The 20756-nt window shown below is 37.6% G+C and overlaps 1 protein-coding gene across 1 annotated transcript in view; it reads left to right on the top strand.

Moving 5' to 3' along the window:
* The first annotated feature begins 4443 nt into the window (after positions 1-4443).
* Positions 4444-20756, top strand: part of LOC131859994 (DAR GTPase 3, chloroplastic-like) — a 52747-nt gene continuing 36434 nt past the window's right edge. Inside the window, exon 1 of the mRNA XM_059214329.1 lies at positions 4444-5130. Coding sequence (XP_059070312.1) covers positions 4444-5130 — 687 coding nt within the window. The remainder of the gene's footprint in view (positions 5131-20756) is intronic.

Raw genomic sequence — 20756 nt, 5'->3', positions numbered from 1 at the left:
GCCTAGGTGGTTTTAGCACCCATACTTCACCCAGGACGCCAAAGTGAAGTTGACATGGAAAGCATGGAAAATTGTGAATTCCACCACTTAGTGAAATTCTTGTCCAAACACTCAGCAGGACGCCAAAATGGAGGGGTCATGGAGGATTCAGTGTTTGATGAAATTCCTCCTCCACAGAGAAATTCCACCCAAACACTCAACTGGGCACCAAAATGGAGGGGTCATGGAGGATTCAACATTTTATGAAATTTCTCCTCCACAGTAAAATTTCGCCCAAACACTCAGCAGGGCGCCAAAATGGAGGGGTCATGGAGGATTCGACATTTGATGAAATTTTTCCTCCACAGTGAAATTCCACCCAAACACTCAGTAGGGCGCCAAAATGGAGGGGTCATGGAGGATTCAACATTTGATGAAATTCCTCCTCCACAATGAAATTCCACCCAAGCACTCAGCAGGGTGCCAAAATGGAGGGGTCATGGAGGATTCGGTATTTGATGAAATTCCTCGTCCACAATGAAATTTTGCCCAAGGCATGGTGAAGGCGCCAAAACAAGGAAGTGATGGAAGATTCCAAACAAAGTGTGAATTCCTCTGCACATGGAAATAGCGCCCTAGACTAATGGAAAGAGCCAAATTGAGGGGTGCTTGGAGGCATGGAAAATGATCAAATTCCAAGACATGGTGAATTCCATGCTTAAGCTTGAAAATTGAAAATTTGTCTAAGGTATGAAAGTCAAAGGGTCAAGGAGGAATGAAAAGCAAAAAAATCCCCTCGAGAAATTTTTTGAAATTTCCATTTTTAGACACCAAATCTTATCAGAATCCGGAAAGTTTTGCAGATTTGGACTCATGAGATAATTCTCTATCTCCTGGACCCGGGTCCTAAATTTTAGGAAAATTCCTAAAACATATGAAATGTGGCAAATTGGTCAAAAAGCTCCCTGCGAATGTGATGAATTCAAAGAGCACAAAAAAAATTCCTTCCTCTAGAAAGAATTGCGCCTAAGAAGAAGAAATTCTGAAAAAAAAAATTGACTAAGTGATGGAAATTCCTTCCTTCATGACATAGTTCTTGGAAATCATGAAAATTGGCTAAGGCATGAAGAATTTCCTTCCTCAGGGGTAAGGAACAAATTTCTTTTCAAAGGAGAATTCCACGCTAGGATGAATTGAAGGTGGAAAAACAATTTCTTGGCAAGGAAGGAATCAGGGATGAACTGAACAAGAAATTTCCCCCAGGAAAAGTTTTTAAAAATCAATTCTCGGGCATCAAATCACATCCAAATTTCAAATTTTTTTACAGATTTGGAATCATAGGAGAATTTTCTCTCTTTTGGACTGTGGAACCCTAATTTGGAATTTTTCCTAAAAAATAGGAAATGTGCAGAATTGATGAAAAACCTTCTTCAAGCAAGGAAAGTTGAAGAGACTTCAGAAAATTCTTCCTGAATCAAATTTTCTCTCTCCAACAATTCGGGATGTGTAGGAGCAGATATACGACGTTCGGGTCCACTTGCATGGCGAGGATCTATTGAACGCATGGCAGTATGGTGGCACATTCATTGCTGAAATATTTGACCAAATGGCGACCCGGTCATTGCATATCTATTTATGGTAGATTCTTTTTGCATGCAGCCCCCGCATGTGGAAATGATGGAGCATTTATGACATAATGGGGTGATTTTTGCATGGATGAATATTCAACGCATGTTGGGCGAATTTGAAAGAGGTGGTGCATTTAATGCGCAATGGATGCTATTTTGGGTACTTTTGAATTAATTGTATATGGGCATGATGGGTTATTAATTGTTGATTCCCACCTTGTTGCATCATGTGGGGAGAATCTTTTAGGGAGAAACAATAATTATGGTTTTGCATGTAGCCAGGGCTTGAAGCCTATATAAAGGGGTGACCCCCCTCATTTGTAACAGGAGGGAGACTTGTATGAAATTGTTGCGATAAGTTTTGAGATAATAATAGTGAAACATTGTTCTTTGATGGTGTCCACTTAAGTTATTTTTTCAAGACTTGCACGGTTTCACCTTCCTCACTTAGAGTAGAATTTTATTTTCTCAGTTGTTAGATAAAGTGCTTTGATTTCATTGGAGAATGTAATGGTGTTTGATGAATTTCCATGGTTCATACTTTTTGCTTCTTGCTGATTGTAAGTTGCAATGTAAAGTTTGCTGGAACCCCCAAATTTATGCTAAGTTCGATTGTGAATAGTTGTTTGGATTGTGATGTGTTGGGTATTCAAATGCAGTTTCTTGATTTGAAAATCCTTCAACATCCTCAGAAGATTGCACCAGTTCTTGCAGAGTTGTAGTTGATCTTGGTGAAGTAGAGCTTGGTTTATTTGGAATTTGTCCACTAAAGCACTATTCATTGTTATCACTGCCCTTAGGAGTAGATTTAGATCCTTATAAACCCTTTCCCTTTTACTTCCAGTTCATTTTAGTCTGTTCGAAGCAGCATTATCGCAGAATTGCCATATCCAATTATGGAGTTCCAGCCACAACAAAGAAGTGAAAGAATGATACAAACGTAAGGCCCCTTGGATTACCAGCAATCACATTAGCCAACTGAGTCACGTCCGTAGCATAAAGGAACCTTGGAGTCGATTGTTTGAACTTATTGCAATTGCAATCACACTTTGATCAAGAGAGAGTGAAGTGACCGTTAGGCAACTTTATTCTGTGTTTGACGCTATCATAAAAAACACGTCAACAAAATTGGCGATAGGAGGGCCGAACGTGAATAGTTCCAGATCTTGTCGATTCATATTTGAGGAGGTAATCTCAATCTTATTTTACCCTCCTCCACAGCCAACAAAATTGGCGCTAGAAGGAGGGCCTGATCACAATGAATTCCTGAACAACTGAACTCCAAATCATATCAATTCATGTTTGCAATGAGTAATTTTAAGGACTTTTTTCACCCTCCTCCCACAACCAACATAATTGGCGCTAGAATGAGGGTCGAACGTGAATAGTTCCAGATCTTGTCGATTCATATTTGAGGAGGTAATCTCAATCTTATTTTACCCTCCTCCACAGCCAACAGAATTGGCACTAGAAGGAGGGCCTCATCACGATGAATTCTTGAACAGTTGAACTCCAAATCATATCAATTCATATTTGCGAGGAGTAATCTTAAGGACTTTTTTCACCCTCCTCCCGCAACCAACAGAATTGGCGCTAGAAGGAGGGTCGAACATGAATAGTTCCAGATCTTGTCGATTCATATTTGAGGAGGTAATCTCAATCTTATTCTACCCCCCTCTGTAGCCAACAGACTTGGCGCTAGAAGGAGGGCCTGATTGCGATGAATTCCTGAACAGCTAAACTCCAAATCATATCAATTCATATTTGTGAGGAGTAATCTTAAGGACTTTTTTCACCCTCCTCCCGCAACCAATAGAATTGGCGCTAGAAGGAGGGCTGAATGTGAATAGTTCCAGATCTTGTCGATTCATATTTGAGGAGGTAATCTCAATCTTATTTTACCCTCCTCCGCAGCCAACATAATTGGCGCTAGAAGGAGGGCGGCATGAACATCAAATCATTCATTTTCACAAATGAAGAAATTCAAGTTGGTCGGAATGAGTATGAGCTTTCAAGTGCAAAATCAGAGATATGTTAGATCTCTTATATGTCAGAAAAATCCCAAAAAATCAGAAAATTGAAAATTAAAAAAAAAGATTTCTCAATGGAGCAAGAAGTTGACATTCTTCAACTATGGTGGAGACTGAATGCATAGTTACATCCACGGAGTTTGACTGAATTCACATCAAGGAATAGTTGTAGAATTCATAACACTGGTGGACACAATGAGATGCATTGTTTAACATTTCTATCAAGGAAGGAATTAGCCTTGCAAGGGAAAGTTTTCATTTCAGAAGTACATGAGCCTGTTGTACCGGTGAAAGTGGAACCCGAAGCTTCAATTGCTGAAAATGAATTTTTCATGAGGTTCAAGAAGATGGTTAAGGAAGGCTTAAGTATTGAGAAAGACTTGTGCATAGAAGGCATCTTGCTCCCGTGTTGGTGTAGGATCTACAATACCACTCATTCTGAAGTCACATGTCCATCATGCAGGGAAGCTATTCACCAAGCTAAGATGTAGGTAAAGTTGGAAGAATTGGCAAAGATGTACACTATAGAAAAGTGGCGGAATGCTCACTTTCAACCAATTGACTTAGCATCAAATGAAGAAGGTATTACTACAGCATCTTGTAGTGAAGAAAGCACAACTGAGCGGGACAATCAACACAATTCAGTCAAGAGAAAATTTGTGTACCTCAGGCCAAAGAAAGGAACACCCGTTGAAGTGGAGGTTGACAAAGAAATGGAAGACGTTCAATCAAATGCAAGCAATGATTTCACAATCAAGCAAGAAGAGATGCTCCTTGATGAAGAGGTCCTTTCATGAATGCTCAAGATGGAAGAAATGATAAGAAGCTTGAGGCAAGAAGGGACATGTGACAGTCAGTGGGCCGCTGAGACGGAAGTAGAGTATGGAATGCAGGTCAAGTCGGTGCTTGAACCTCTACTCAAGATCCAAGAAGAATTGTTAAAAGAAAGTGAGATACGTGAGATGTCGATTGAGGAACAAGTTGCCATGATAGAAGTGAAGAATGAAGAGCAATTCGGGTTGGGGCTCAACTCGTTATCAAATATTCAAAAGGAGTTAGCTGGAGAAATGTCCTCTATTTCCAAGTTCCCATTCAAATCCAGCTCACACCACTGCTTGCTTTCCATTGCATGTGATCCCAATTTGGATATTTCAGATGCAAGTGGGATGATACACCACCAACTTCGACCTCCTGATGAAGTAGTGGATGACACGCTAGAATTCTTGCCCATGCACGAAAACCATCAAGTTGTCTCTTTCCTTGCTCCTGAATTTGAAAGCTATGAATTTGATTATGGAGATTTAGGAAGAAGAACTTGCTTATGGATTGATCATGGTCCCGATGAGTTGCCACGATTGATAATCTTTCCTAAAGTTTTTCTTGAGTTTGAGATTTGTATTGTGAAAGATTACTTTTCTCAGTTTAAAGATGAATTTGCAAGGCTTCGAACCATGACTAATGTCATGTTGCTCCTGCACATCTTGAGAAATCATGTTAGGAGTTGTATATATTTAGGTCTTGTGAGTATTGTTTGTTCGAAATTTTTGTTCTTATTAGAGTAGGTTTCCTTTTTGTTTGCTTTGTTTGTTTTCCTGTTGGTTTTTGGGGTTTTGGCTTGTTTTGTTTTGTTTTTCTTTCTTGTTTGTTTCCCCGTTGGTTTTGTTTTTTTGGTTTTTGGTTTTCAGCCTTTGGTGCTAGTTTCCCTTGAGCTTGTCTTCTCAAGTGGTTTTGCTTAGGTTTAGGGTTTTAGAGTGGCCTAAATTGTTTGGAGTTCCTATTTGTGGATGGGGTGATGATGTTGTATTCCACTTATGTTATCAATTGCTCTAAGTCATTTAGATCTCTTGGGAGAAGTTATGGCTGGTGAAAATCCTAAATCTTGCTTCAGCGCCATTCAAATTTCCAAACCCTTAGTAAGCTTCATTGCTTACGAGCCAAAGGAATTGACGGAAATGAAATGAAACATCAAAAAAAAAAAGATGAAAAAATGAAAAGAAATATCAAAATAGTGGCTTTGGGAGCATGCAGATAACTCCATTGGGGCTATGGATGCCTGGTTGGCAATGGAGAAATATTCGTGGGAATTTTAGAGACAACCTTGTCGGAGCTATGGACACTTGACTAGCAGTGAGGCAACGTCTAGATTGCTATTGAAGTATAGATACCTTTAGCCTGCCATGACTAATTCTAGGAGTCTGGATGGTCTTGGGAGAAGGAATTAATGCACATGCACACACTTAAGCAATCTTTGATGAATGTGCTTTAATCCGGTTTCTTGCCCTAAAGTGTTTTTCAACACTTCACCCAGGGATTGGATTTTGTCTTTGAAATGTTCAGGAACATTTATTCGGGTGGGGGCTAGATGTTGTGACGTTTTCACACATCGCCCCATTGCAAATGGAGACCCCCTACTTTTTAGGCCTTTTTGGTCTTTTGGCTTTGTTCTTGGGTCTTTTCGCAGCAATCTCGTCAATCTCTCTGCTTTGCAAATGTTTGGGGGTCATATTGATCAAGTTTGCTTTTCGTTTGAGCAAATTTGGTTAAGTCTAGGACTCGTTTTGTTGATTTTAGGGTTTCTGCCTTCAGTCCTAGATTTTAGGGGTTTCTTTTAGGGATTTGGAAAAACTAATTTTAGAACTAGAATCGGGACCCTTCAAGGAACCTCCCAGTAAAATTTGAGTGAATTCTGAGCACTTACTATTTTTAGTAAGTTTCATTGCCTCTCGAATTGGTCTAATTTTACCAAGAAAATCAAACTTACTATTTTTAGTAAGTCCTTTCCTGACCTATTTTGTCCAAACCCTAACATTTTTAAACACTTATTATTTGGGAAAATCTATTCTAGGCAGGTTCTTCATAGGAAAACACTAAAAACTAAACATCCTTGAAGACATTGAAGACTGAACGCTCCTAAAGATCATTTCTAAATCTAGAAGAGTTAGAAGGCAGACAAGTTGGATCAAAGAAATGGTTAAGTTTGGAACTCCTATTCTAGAAGAGGAAAGCATGAAGATCATTTCTAAATCCGGAAGAGTCAGAAGGCAGACAAGTTGGATCAAAGAAATGGTTAAGTTTGGAACTCTTATTCTAGAAGAGGAAAGCATGCAAAATCATCCAAGTCTGGAAATTCACATCAATCCACCAATGTCATCCTGATCCGGAAATGCCCTGAAATTTGACTAATTCTGAAGATTTGAAAGATCTTCCAAAATCCAGAATTTGCATTATGATTCCTAGGGACCTGAAACCACTCTCAAACATCCTAACAATATATATGAAATATAACTTAAATTATAAGAAATGAAAAAGACATATATAAGATGCCACTTATACTTAAATGTTATATTACATATATATCCTGATGAAGAGAATGAGGAAAAATCATGAAAATCCTTCCCCAAGTCAATTCAATGCCCAAGTTTGGCCAAGGGCGCCAAACAAAGGAGTCCATGGAGAACGTGAAAATCCTTAACTAGGTGGTTTTAGCGCGCATACTTCACCCAAGGCGCCAAAGTGAAGTTGACATGGAAAGCATGGAAAATTGTGAATTCCACCACTTAGTGAAATTCTGCCCAAACACTTAGCAGGGCGCCAAAATGGAGGGGTCATGGAGGATTCAGCATTTGATGAAATTCCTCCTCCACAGTGAAATTCTGCCCAAACACTCAACTGAGTGCCAAAATGGAGGGGTCATGGAGGATTCAATATTTGATGAAATTCCTCTTCCACGGTGAAATTCCGCCCAAACACTCAGCAAGGCGCCAAAATGGAGGGGTCATGTAGGATTCAGCATTTGATGAAATTCCTCCTCCACAGTGAAATTCCGCCCAAACACTTAGTAGGGCACCAAAATGGAGGGGTCATGGAGGATTCAACATTTGATGAAATTCCTCCTCCACAATGAAATTTTGCCCAAGCACTCCACGGGGCGCCAAAATGGAGGGGTCATGGAGGATTCAGCATTTGATGAAATTTCTCGTCCACAGTGAAATTCCGCCCAAGGCATGGTGAAGGTGCCAAAACAAGGAAGTGATGGAAGATTCCAAACAAAGTGTGCATTCCTCTGCACATGGAAATAGCGCCCTAGACTAATGGAAAGCGCCAAATTGAGGGGTGCTTGGAGGCATGGAAAATGATCAAATTCCAAGACATGGTGAATTCCATGCTTAAGCTTGAAAATTGAAAATTTGTCGAAGGCATGAAAGTCAAAGGGTCAAGGAGGAATGAAAAGCAAAAACATCCCCTCGAGAATTTTTTTGAAATTTCCATTTTTAGACACCAAATCTTATCAGAATCCGGAAAGTTTTGTAGATTTTGACTCGTGAGATAATTCTCTATCTCCTGGACCTGGGTCCTAAATTTTAGGAAAATTCCTGAAAAATAGGAAATGTGGCAAATTGGTCAAAAAGCTCCCTATGAATGTGATGAATTCAAAGAGCACAAAAAAAATTCCTTCCTCGAGAAAGAATTGCACCCAAGAAGAAGAAATTCTAAAGACAAAAAAAAAATTGACGAAGTGATGGAAATTCTTGCCTTCACAACATAGCTCTAGGAAATCATGAAAATTGGCTAAGGCATGAAGAATTTCCTTCGTTAGGGGTAAGGAACAAATTTATTTTCAAAGGAGAATTCCTTCACAACATGAATTCCACGCTGGGATGAATTGAAGGTGGAAAAACAATTTCTTCGCAAGGAAGGAATCGGGGATGAACTGAACAAGAAATTCCCCTAGGAAAAGCTTTTAAAAATCTATTCTCAAGCATCAAATCACATCCAAATTTCAATTTTTTTTACAGATTTGGATTCGTAGGAGAATTTTCTCTCTCCTAGACCGTGGAACCCTAATTTGGAAATTTTCCTAAAAAATAAGAAATGTGCAGAATTGATGAAAAGCCTTCTTCAAACAAGGAAAGTTGAAGAGACTTCAAAAAATTCTTCTTGAATCAAATTTTCTCTCTCCAACAATTCAAGATGTGCAGGGGCGGATATACGACGGTCGGGTCCACTTGCATAGCGAGGATCTATTGAACGCATGGCAGTATGGTGGCGCATTCATTGCCGAAATATTTGACCAAATGGCGACCCGATCATTGCATATCTATTTATGGCAACTTCTTTTTGCATGTAGCTGCCACATGTGGAAATGATGGAGCATTTATGACATAATGGGGTGATTTTTGCATGGATGAATATTCAACACATATTGGGCGAATTTGAAAGAGGTGGTGCATTTAATGCGCAATGGATGCTATTTTGGGTACTTTTGAATTATTTTTATATGGGCATGATGGGTTATTAATTGTTGGTTCCATCATGTGTGGGGAATCTTTTAGGGAGAAACCCTAATTAGGGTTTTGCATGTAGCTAGGGCTTGAAGCCTATATAAAGGGGTGACCCCCCTCATTTGTAATAGGAGGGGGACTTGTATGAAATTGTTGCGATAAGTTTTGAGATAATAATTGTGAAACATTGTTTTTTGATGGTGTCCACTTAAGTTATTTTTTCAAGACTTGCATGGTTTCACCTTCCTCACTTAGAGTAGAATTTTATTTTCTCAATTGTGTTGATGTGTTTCTTATGCACATGCGAACACAGAATAAAATACCTTGAGTATCTTATCCTCTCTTGAACAAAGTTATTTGTATGTTGAAGATTTGCCTAAGGATCAATGGAAATAACTCCAAGGTTCTTATATGTAGGGTCTCTACGTGTGGATAAGTACAGTTGGTTTGATGTAATTATGTTGGAATCACAAGGGGACTTACATTTGAATGCTTGAATGCTTAATTAGCTGGAACTTGAGTCCTAACTACTCACTGGGAGATAAAGAAATATCAAAAGCATAGGGTTTAGAGAATCTATTCTAGGACCTAGAATGTAAGAATATAGATGAATGACTATATGGAACCCTATTGGGCTAGGTCTCACCATCAAACTAAACAATTCGACACCAGCTCAGTGCAATCTTCTAAGGATGTTTTAAAGATGTTAAAATCATCACCATCAAACATTGATCACCATTCAAGTTAATGCATAAACAATGAACGCATAACAATTTGAAGTTAAGCTCATTCAATGCCAGTTGACCACGCAGGGCGCACTTACAATCAGTAAAAGGCTAGTGGTATGGACTAGGCGGAATCCACACGAGTGCATTCAAAAAATTTCTCCATTCACTTTAATTATCTACCATCTAACTTGAAGATCCAACAAGAAACCATGCATATTGCAAGAGACAACACATTTCATCATAACTTCAATGAAAATGGAGTTTATTTACAATTTTGGGCAACAATCTTGTCTTCTCCTCCTACTCTATTCTAATTGCTATTTTATTCTCTTAAGACTATCTATTGACTATTAACTACTGCTATTAGATATTTACTATTAGCCCACTATTAACCTTTACAAATGAAGAGTCGGAGCTTTATATAGAGAGCTCTTTACATCTCAATGGCTCTGAATGATTTACAATGAATGGCTAGGATTTCAGGATGAAAACCCTAATTAGGTTTCGTTACAACAAACTCCCTTAGCCAATGAAAAAATTACATTCAATGTTTGTGAGCCAATAGGAAACTGGGGTAGGTATATCGAAGTTTGTGCGTCCATGCATAAGCGTGATTCACTGAATCTGAACACTCTAAGGTGGAGCCTTCTGATTGGAGGAATAGTGAATGGGATGCCACTTTGTCTAGCATTTGCTTGGTCAAAGAATATTGTATCTCTTTTGATACTCAATGTGGTGATAATGAGAATCTAACTTTGATTAACTCTTCTGGAACTATCTTCTTCTTCAACGTACCCTTGCACTGACCTTGGTTTATCCTCTTTCGTCCTTATACTTGATGAATGGGGTATATTTTCTTTGACTTTCTTGTGTTTGATGAGGCTTCTTCAGAATCAAGTCATTCCTTCTTCTCTATCATCTTGTGATTTCTCCATGTGATAGAATGAGGTTCTTGAGGATGGTTAGCTCCATTGCTTGCAATTCCTTGAACACTTGAAGTCTTTAACACTTTTAGTCTTCTTCCTTGCACTTAAGGTGTCCTTGATGATGATGAGGTTTGAAAAGGTCGTCCTTGTCCTTGCCTGATCTTCTTCCAACTTGGTCTTGTTGATCTTAAGTATACCAAATTCACCTTTGGAGGATCGTTGTTCTGCAAGATTGCATTTTAAATCCTAATTTCGCCTCCTCAATCATCAATTATATTCATTGCTGCTTAAATTTGCACTTTGGAGAATCAAGTCTAGGCTTGAAGATTGTTGAATTTTTCTTGACCTGCCTTATTAAGTTTTGAAATTCGCCTTCAAATCAGCTGTTGTAGTTTGCTCTTTCCAATTTGTTCTTTGTAGAATTCGGCTCATGAAGATTATTAACCTTCCTTCTTAAGATCTGAAATTGGCTTCTTTAATACTTGATGAAATCTGTTGATGAAATTTGCCTCCTAAGTTTGCTTCTTAAGTTCGCTCTAGAGAAGAATGTGTTTGAATGATGAATGACTAAGATGTGTTCTTTCTTATATAGGTGCCTTCACCTCTCTCTTGATAAGCCAACTTTGTCTGAATAAATAAAATTAATTGTATCTTCCCCAAGCTGGCCGACTTCTTCATTAGAAATTCAAATTTGCTCTTAGCGCCAAAGGTGAGATTGGTTTATTAATGCATCAAACCGCCTTGTTTTATATCTCATAAGGTTATCTTCTTCCTTTTATATCTCATATTTGAGGGAGTCGCAACTTTTCATTTCATGTCTTTTGACCATTCATTAACTTAATTAAATTTTAATTATATTTAACTATATTATTTTATATTTTAATTTAAATTATATTTTAATTCTTTTGTATTTTAATATTATTATATTTAAATTATATTTTTAATTCTTTTGTATTTTAATATTATTATAATTATTTATTATTAAAATATATTTCAAAGTGGGGGCATTACATCAAGGTACATGAGCTTGAATAACTTTGCTCATGTCGGAAGGTACGGGAGCGAATTAGGAAATTCACTCAAGTGTTCAAATGAAGTTGAAATCCAAACTTGAAATTTAATACATCCTTTGCCCACTCCTTTCATTTCATCCATTCAAGTGCCTACATCGCTCCCAACTATGAGCAATGGAAGCAGATTTTACTCCAATCAGGGAGCACTTCCTTTCAACCTGCTTCTCAATGTAAGTGTAATCAGATCTCTTGAATGGTGGAGGAAGTTATTTCTGAATAATTATCTTCCAGATTGATGTTGTCGTGACTTGTCCTCCATGCTTCCTTAGGTGCTCATCTTTCTCTTTCTTCTATCTTCATATCAAACATCAAATCAGAACCTTGGAAAATGATCTGGAATTCCTTTGAAATCTGCCCCTTTGCCTTTGTATCAAACTCCAATTCTGTTTAAGGTGTTGAATATCCTGCATTCAGCTCTGTAAGTGCATAGTAATGGTCTAATCCATCTTCTTCATGTGATTGAATTTTGATATTGTCCCTTTTCAAATGTGAATATTGATGTGTGAGTCCTTGAATTCAATTTGCCTGAGTGTAGTCTGAAACCATCTCTTTATTAGCTTCCGATCCTCCTATCAAAACCTAAAAGACATATAATGAATCAAGAAACATGCAAACAAAACAATTCTTCACACCCTTAATGCATCATTAATTCAAATTTGGGAAATAACAATCAGAAATTTGGGAAATAACAATCAGTTCTGATCTGAATTTTGATCCTCAAATTTGTAGCTCCGCCTCTCTGTCTGCTGCAACTTGCCTTAAACTCAAATTTGTTCCAATTCTCCTTGTCAACGTATGTTTGATCAATGAAATGATCAATCATTTTATCCAGAGCAGATTGTATAAATTGCTTTGATCGATGCCTTAGAATGAGGATGAGTGTCTTCTTATATAGCCGGTGGAGGTTAAAGGGTCTGTTTTCTTTTATCTTCACTAAAGTGACACATCTTCGTGAAGGGCCAGCTCCTTATTTTGTGTTACCACACCTTGCAAAGACTGATGAGGTCGATACTTTTTTTTTCTAAATATGCCTTAAAAACTTTTTTCTCTTTCCCAAAAATAAGTTTGGTGGGGCCCAATCAAAGCTACGGTGGTAAAGGAAGTCAAAGGAAATACTATGCCTTAAAACAAGCTTTTAAAATCTCCATTTCAGATTTTGTGGGGTCCAAGCAATATGTGCCATGGTAATTAAAAACACTTAAAATCCCCAGGCTAAAGCTCGGTGGGTCCCAGCAAGGAAGGTCCTTAAAAATCTTATTTGATTCTCCATTTTTTAATGTGTGGGGCCCAAAAGGATGATGTGATACGGTGGAGAGAAATATGAGGGGGGAGTGGTAGGAAATGTTAAGGGTAGCTGCTACATGGAGAAAGAGGGGGGAATGGGATGTGTGAAGAAAGGGGGACATAAGGGATACAAATGATGGAAGTAGGAGATGCGTGGGGTTAGGAGCTATAAGTGGTAGTGGATGGAGTTAGGGAAGGTTAGGGAGTAATCTGCAATGGGAGGTATAAAGGGGTAATGAAAGGGCAGAGGGGTGTAGGTTATAATGGGATGGGGTTTAGACTAGGGGAAGGAAGGTGGGATAGATGGGTAAGAAGATTAGGGTAGGGGTGTAGGTTATAATGGGATGGGGTTTAGACTAGGGGAAGGAAGGTGGGATAGATGAGTAAGAAGATTAGGGGTAGGGGTAGAGGTAGAGGTAAGCTTAAGGAAAGGTGGGATAGATGGATAAGAAGGTTAGGGATAGGGATAGAGGTAAGCTTAAGGAAAGGTGGGAAAGAGTGAGTTATGGGTTAGGAAAATGGGGGTTGGGGAATAAAGGTAGTAGATGAGTATAGGTAGGTGAATTATGAGTAGGTTAGAATGTAGGATGGAAGGGTAGTGGATGAGTATTCTGGGATGGGAGGAGGGTTAGGCAGGTGAGGGTGAAGGTGAAGGTGAAGGCGAAGGTGAGGTTGAGGGTGAGGGTGAGGCAAAAGGGTAGGTGATGAAAGGAGATGGAGGGATAAGTGATGTGGAAGGAGATGGAAGTGGTAGTGGAGGTTAAGGTAAAGGAAAATGGGAGCGATGAATGATGGAGAGGTGGAATGGAAATGGATGTGGTCAAGTTTGGGCACCCACGGGTAGTGCTGGGAGATTTGGAAATGCTTATGTCTTGCTGAGCAAAGGGAGTGTCGAACCTTACTTCATCTCCAAGAAAGATACTTGATCGGCTCTTGAGTAAGTAGAAACAAAAGGTTAATAGCAAAGATTTGACAACAACCAACTTAAGCTAAGACAATTAACCTAGAAAGCGAAAGAGTGGGGGTCCCCATTTGCAATGGGGCGATGTGTGAACATCACAAGAAGTTGTTAGATAAAGTGCTTTGATTTCAATGGAGAATGTAATGGTGTCTGATGAATTTCCATGGTTCATACTTTTTGCATCTTGCTGATTGTAAGTTGCAATGTAAAGTTAGCCGGAACCCCCAAATTTATGCTAAGTTCGATTGTGAATAGTCATTTGGATTGCGTCGTGTTGGGTATTCAAATGCACTTTCTTGATTTGAAAATCCTTCAACATCCTCAGAAGATTGCACCGGTTCTTGCGGAGTTGTAGTTGATCTTGGTGAAGCAGAGCTTGGTTTATTTGGAATTTGTCCACCAAAGCACTATTCATTGTTATCACTGCCCTTGGGAGTAGATTTAGATCCTTCTAAACCCTTTCCCTTTTACTTTCAGTTCATTTTAGTCCGTTCGAAGCAGCAACATTGCAGAATTGCCATATCCGATGATGGAGTTTCAGCCACAACAAAGAAGTGAAAGAATGATGCAAACGTAAGGCCCCTTGGATTACTAGCAATCACATTAGCCAACTGAGTCACGTCCATAGCATAAACGAACCTTGGAGTCGATTGTTTGAACTTCTTGCAATCTTAGCATGCAATCGCACTTTGATCAAGACAGAGTGAAGTGACCGTTAGACAACTTTATTCTATGTTTGACGCTGTCATAAAAATCACGTCAACAAAACGGATATGAAATAAATTACCAATGCAAGAGAAGACTCTCTCGCAGCTATATAACTTCAACACCTACTCCCTAGCGCTCCATGTGGTTCAGAATCTGGATTGTTTCAACATAAAACCACTTATATTCTTTTCAAGGAAACAAAAAAATTTATTATTACACCATCAAATTTTAGAAACTAAAAGTTGACATTGAAAAGAACTCACCAGGATTTCAATGCTTCATAAGTTTTCTGTGCCGCCTTAAAACAAATGACAGACTTGTCCTCGCAGCCAAGCTCCAAGTTCCCTCAGTAAGACATCTTCCGAGTTCGAAGACATGAAGTTATTCAGTTATTTAGGTTTATACAATTAGACAGACACAATACCAACTTCAGACTCTTAAACTGCTACAAATCAGAAGACGTGACAGGTAGATTACTAGTATCTTTATTTATTTAAACGCACTTCCCCTTGAAAAGAGGCCCTTGAGTTACTACAGGAAAACTAACTCTAGAGATTGATTTCCAGGGTAGTTCTAACTCTTTGACTTGACTCTGAAACTTATTCTACCGCTTATGTATAAACAACAATGGCATTTCAACTCCTAAAAAGATGATGGAACTGTTGTATTGTCACGTCATTGGGCTTAATGATGATGCCCACGTGCTCCAGAGCTAATGGAAGGAATTGGTTGTCTTTCTGGGCCCTGCCACAAATGAACAGTATATAATTTGTATCAATTTGAATCTTTTCAATGTGGGGATTCTTACGAGACCCCTTCTATATTATGTATAACCATTCCTTCAAGCATTTTTTAACAATACCAACCGAATCACTTCTCCAGATACATCTAAAACGTTCAGGTTTTCTGCCTTCTTCGTGAGCTTATCAATGTCATCAATATCAATCAATGCTGTATGGAGCTGCTTCAACATTGAACTTGGCAGCCCTGAGATGCTTAAACAAGATGGACGTCGACATACTCTGCTGCTATATGTTACCAGAAACGAGAAATGAGAAAAGCAACGGTAACCGCAACGTAACGAGAAACAGAAGTTTAAAGGTTGCGTATAAGAAATGGATTATATATATATATATAAATAATATAATAAAATTAATTTTAAAAATAAAAATTATAAAACATATCTCTATAAAAATTTTAAACATTCTTTGATTTCATTCTTTCATTTTAAAATAATTTGTATAAAATATTTCACACAACAAGTATAATAAAATCAGGAGGACAAAAATAAATTTGTGTGATACTTAATTCTGACTTACAAAAATTGCAAATTAATGTTAACTCCAGCTTGAGCTTTATTGGCATTTATAAACTCCACCTCTAAATTAAGGAAAAGATAAAAATATCTAAGTTTTTATTTAAATTTTAATGGCAACTGCTAGAAAAACAAAATTCATTGCTGAAACGGAGATAAAAATATCTAAGCTTTTATTTAAATTTTAAGGGCAACTGCTAGAAAAACAAAAATCATTGCTGAAACGGCCGTCCGCAACGGGAAACCCGTTTCTGCCGTCAAAACGCGAAACGGAAGTCTCCCGTCGCGTTTCTGGTTACTAGGAGTCTGCTGCAACAAGTAGATCCACAATAAGAACATTGCTTTTCTCCAGGTCCACATTGTGGCCGCTACAAAATTGCTATGGAACATCTTCTGCAGCAACTTTGTGACTGTTGTGGAATGACTTCTGATGCAACTGTGTGATTGTTGTGGAACAACTTCTACAGCAACTGTATGACTGTTGTGGAATGACTTGTGCAGCAATTATGTAGCTACTGTGGAAGAGTGTCTCCCTTAGCTGTTTTTACACAATCTTGCATTGCTTGAATCTATTTGCAGACATGTTTTAACCATCTCATCCTCATTATGGTGGCTCATAAGCCTAAGTTGAGTTCATTTGTGATCAAATAATCAAAGAGTAACCATTTTGTTCTTGCCTACCTGTGCTTGTAAATCACCAAATTTGGGGATGATGGAAGATTGCTGTTTTACCCAAGGATGCTCATGCATCAGACTATAGGAACCATATTTCTAAACGCCTGGTATGCAGCGGCAGTTGCCAATGAAGCCAAATCAATTAGTATTAGAAAAATAAATTAGTTACAGATAATGATACAATCGAATGATCTCTTTATTGACAGACTTGGGATTATCAAACTGTAAGTTGTGAGAATTACAAAATATTTCCTTTTAAGATAGGAAATGATTTGTTATCATTTCTTTACAACCTTACCACATGTTCATAGAAGTTATGAGCTGCTTTGCAATGGTGATTTCAACATGGGACTTGATCAAATATCCCCCATTAACATTAAACTGCGATATCTTGGAAGTTTCTAGGAAGCTATTTTATAATAGTTTGAATTCATTTACTCTTTTTTATTAGTGTTCAGCACTTGATGTAGTCAGCTTACCTTTGCATTTCTCTATGAATTTATTCTCATATTACAGCTCTGACTTCTCCAAACAGACCAGAAGTGATATTAAAGGGTACGATTTATAGGTTGTCATTTTGACATGTTACTTGTTGTTGTTGGAATCTGGAGTGCACTCTGTTGTAGACAATGCATTTCTAACCAGATTTGTGAGGTGAATAATTACTTGCAGGTGATGATAAGAGTTCTGCGTGCTGATGAAATTTTTCTCTCAAGTCCTTTACAGTGTTCCCTACATGTTGAGTCAACCCAAATTTTACATCTATTTGGGGTTGAACCTGGTTCTTTTGTGTGGCAACACTCCCAACCTCAATCATTAGACTACAATCTTATTTGATTATGCTTGGTAGCATTTGATTATCTTGCTTTATTTTCTTAAGATTAGTGCCCTCAAGTCTAGTTTTTGTTGTTCTAGTAAATAATTCTTCACAATGTAATTATTTTCCTTCTCAATTTAAGAAATGCTGATATTTACATTCTCAACTTTCAAAGGAAGGATTTGTGGAGAAGTTCATTTGCCAATTTTGCCGTAATTTGTCATTCATATTCTGTAGGTATCCAATTTGTATCTGTGTTTCATCAATCAAGTTGTAATGTTGGGATACCATTTTAGTTGCCTTTTATGTAGCTTAACTGTTAGTGGATGGTTATAAATTGGGCATGAATAGATCTCATGCACTAGCTAATATTTAATTAATTAGAGCATGTCTGAATTCTTTTTGTTCTTTTTGGGGATGCTCAGAGATATTAGATGCGATCGAACAAATTATTTTGTGACTGACCTGAAGTTACTCTAAGATGGTACTTTTAAGTTTTAACAGTTACAAAGTTGGAATGAACTTGTTGAAATATATTTCCAGAATTGAATGTATCGTTTAAATGTAATGCTTTGTATTACAGTTCCAGATTTAGCTCGGCAAAGGCACCTATTCTGTTCAAAAGATACAGATTGATCACATGTATTTCTGAATCTTCAGAGAAAAATGGTATGTTCCATGTCTCAAATGACTTATGGTTTATTGGCTCTTGGTCTTATTTCTTTGTTTCTTTGGCTTGGTATATCCTCTTTCCCTATTGAAAATCTACGTTTGAGAGGCATGGACTGTATATGTATTGTTTAATTAATAATTTAATTGTGGTACGAAATGAAAGTTTGACAGCCACTTTAGAGATTACTGATTAGAAGCAGCAGGAGTAAAACTTTAATTTGTTAACTTATATAAATTAAAATATTTATATAAATCAAGGCTGTTTCTTTGAATCCACCCAGTTTATGCTATGTCTGGGTAACTTTTTCAATATTTCGTAGACTTGTTAGTATATTATGGACCTAAGTTTGCAGGAAACATCATAGGGAGCCCGTATTGACATTTTGCCAGTTCCATAATGGAAATACCCGGAAACATTTCAAAACACCTGATCGGGCCAGCGTAATCCATAAACATCTCAGAAATGTTTGGGATGTTTATGGATTCTTCCTATATAATTTTTTTTCTTTTAATGTGTTCTATACAAATGTTATTGTGCTTTTTTATATTAGGGGTTTGATGAAAATCAGTTTTTCCAGATTCAGTCTCCAATTTCATTTACTTTACCTGATTACAGAGCTATGGGTTACTCCTGTCAATTAACTGTAGTCTCAGTTGTCAAAGTGTCTGTGGAGCACTGCATAGCGTGCTTCCCTTTTCTCTTATTTGATTTTCTATATCAATCTAAGGTAGGTAAATGTAAATTTAAAATAAATTTACAAGAATTTTGTAGCCAAAGATCACTATTGTTTTATAATTCAATATAAATTTGACATCCATCAAGAAAGACACAAAAATATTACTAATACTCCATAACCAAGTGAAGTTTTATAGACAATCTTGATTTGTAGCAGTTTAAATGACAATGTTACTGGAAAAAGATGATGTTGCCAAATCACAAGCAGGATACCCTTTTCCCAAGGTGAGCCTCTTATTTCATATGAAGGATACATGATTATTGCTTTTCTCTTATTGCAATCAAACCAATTGCTTGGGGAGTCAAAAGTACTATAACTTGGCCGTATGTCACTGAAGATGGATAGTGAACAACAATAAATGTTGGTATTTTAAACAGAGAAAAATATTCCTTTTGCTTGCAAAATTTTGATGCAGATTTTTGTGCCTGTTATTTCCATGAAGAATTGGAATCTATCTTCTTTCAGACTGTGTCTCATCCTCTATCTTCTACAGGAATCTTTTAATTATCAAACCTGTCGTTCTTATTTATGTTATAACCAAATCAATCATATACACTGTTGAATGAATGTTGTGGTCATCACCAGCCAACATGCTGCTCAAGAAGACAAGTTACTAGATAGTATTGAAGTGTAGATACTTCAGCAAGCAACTCTCAAAGACTATTGTGGAGGGAGGCCATTACCAACCAAACTATGTCTGAATACCTATAAGTTGTACTTGATGTTCATTGCATTGAAGTTTGAAGTAATCACTAATATGGGATCTCTTTGAAAAATCCAACTAGCAATCAATAAACAAATGAATACACAGAGAAATAATGCTCAACACAGATTTTGGTTCCATCTTATGCAGGAGGGCTAGTACTAGAGCCTCTTCCATCTCAGATAAGGAGGCTTAGTATCAGAGGATTGGTGTATTGTAGAGAAAGAGGCTCAATACTAGAGTCCGATTCTATCTTAAACAAGGAAATGGTAGTTTCCAATCTCAAAAAACTCTAGCAGCATTACATGATAGTTAGATGTTCAATTTCCATAGAATTTCAGATAACCAATGCAAGAAATAAATATTCACAGAGCTTTCAATATGGTCAACATATAATCAACAGCTCGAAATAGCAATGAATTATCATTCGGATGTTGCAGTGAACCTCACTGATGCCACCTGTCAAACAGAAGATTTCTTAGCACTCAGAGCAGTGAACTCAACCATATTTCATTCAATGGCATATTTTATAGGTCAGAACATTTTCCTACTCCTAAGGCAGAACGGTTTCCATTATAATGACCTGAGCTCATTTTCCAGTGGGCATATTTCCTTTCATGATGCAGATGTAGTAATGTGAGACAATTTGGACTAGCTTATGTGCAAGGTCCAAGTGAATTTTGTAGTAGTAAATACTACTAGTACGTGGCTTCTAAGCCAAACAGTATTCTGATAGTGCATCCCTCTTGTATCAATAAGATGTCAAGTGAGAATGCTTGCCAATTCACAGATTAAAAGTCAAATATGATGGATATCAAAGTGTCTTTGTGCCATGGTTCAATGGTAGTTATGGAGTAATAATTGTGAAGTACTCTTCCATCAAAAGTTTTAATGATTTCAAAAATTATGCGTGCACCATGGGGCCCTGTTGATGTGTCTTTTGTACATGACCAAGCACAGAATAAAATACCTAAAGATACCTTATCCTCTCTTGAACAAAGTTTCCAATTGCTGAAGATCTCACCGAAGGATCAGTCGGAGTAACTCCAATGTTTTGATATGTAGGTTCTCTACCTGTGGATAAGCTCTTTGTGGTATGATGTGGTTTTGCTGGAATCACAAGGGGACTTACATTCGATGACCTGAATGTCTGATTTGTTGGAATCACAAGTCCTATTTACTAACTGGAAGATAAAGAAATAGCAAAAGATATAAGGTTCAGGGAGTCTACACTAGGT

The sequence above is a fragment of the Cryptomeria japonica genome, chromosome 11 (genome assembly GCF_030272615.1).
Source record: "Cryptomeria japonica chromosome 11, Sugi_1.0, whole genome shotgun sequence".
NCBI classification, from domain to species: Eukaryota; Viridiplantae; Streptophyta; class Pinopsida; order Cupressales; family Cupressaceae; genus Cryptomeria; species Cryptomeria japonica.
This window is presented reverse-complemented; position numbering and strand designations above follow the sequence as displayed.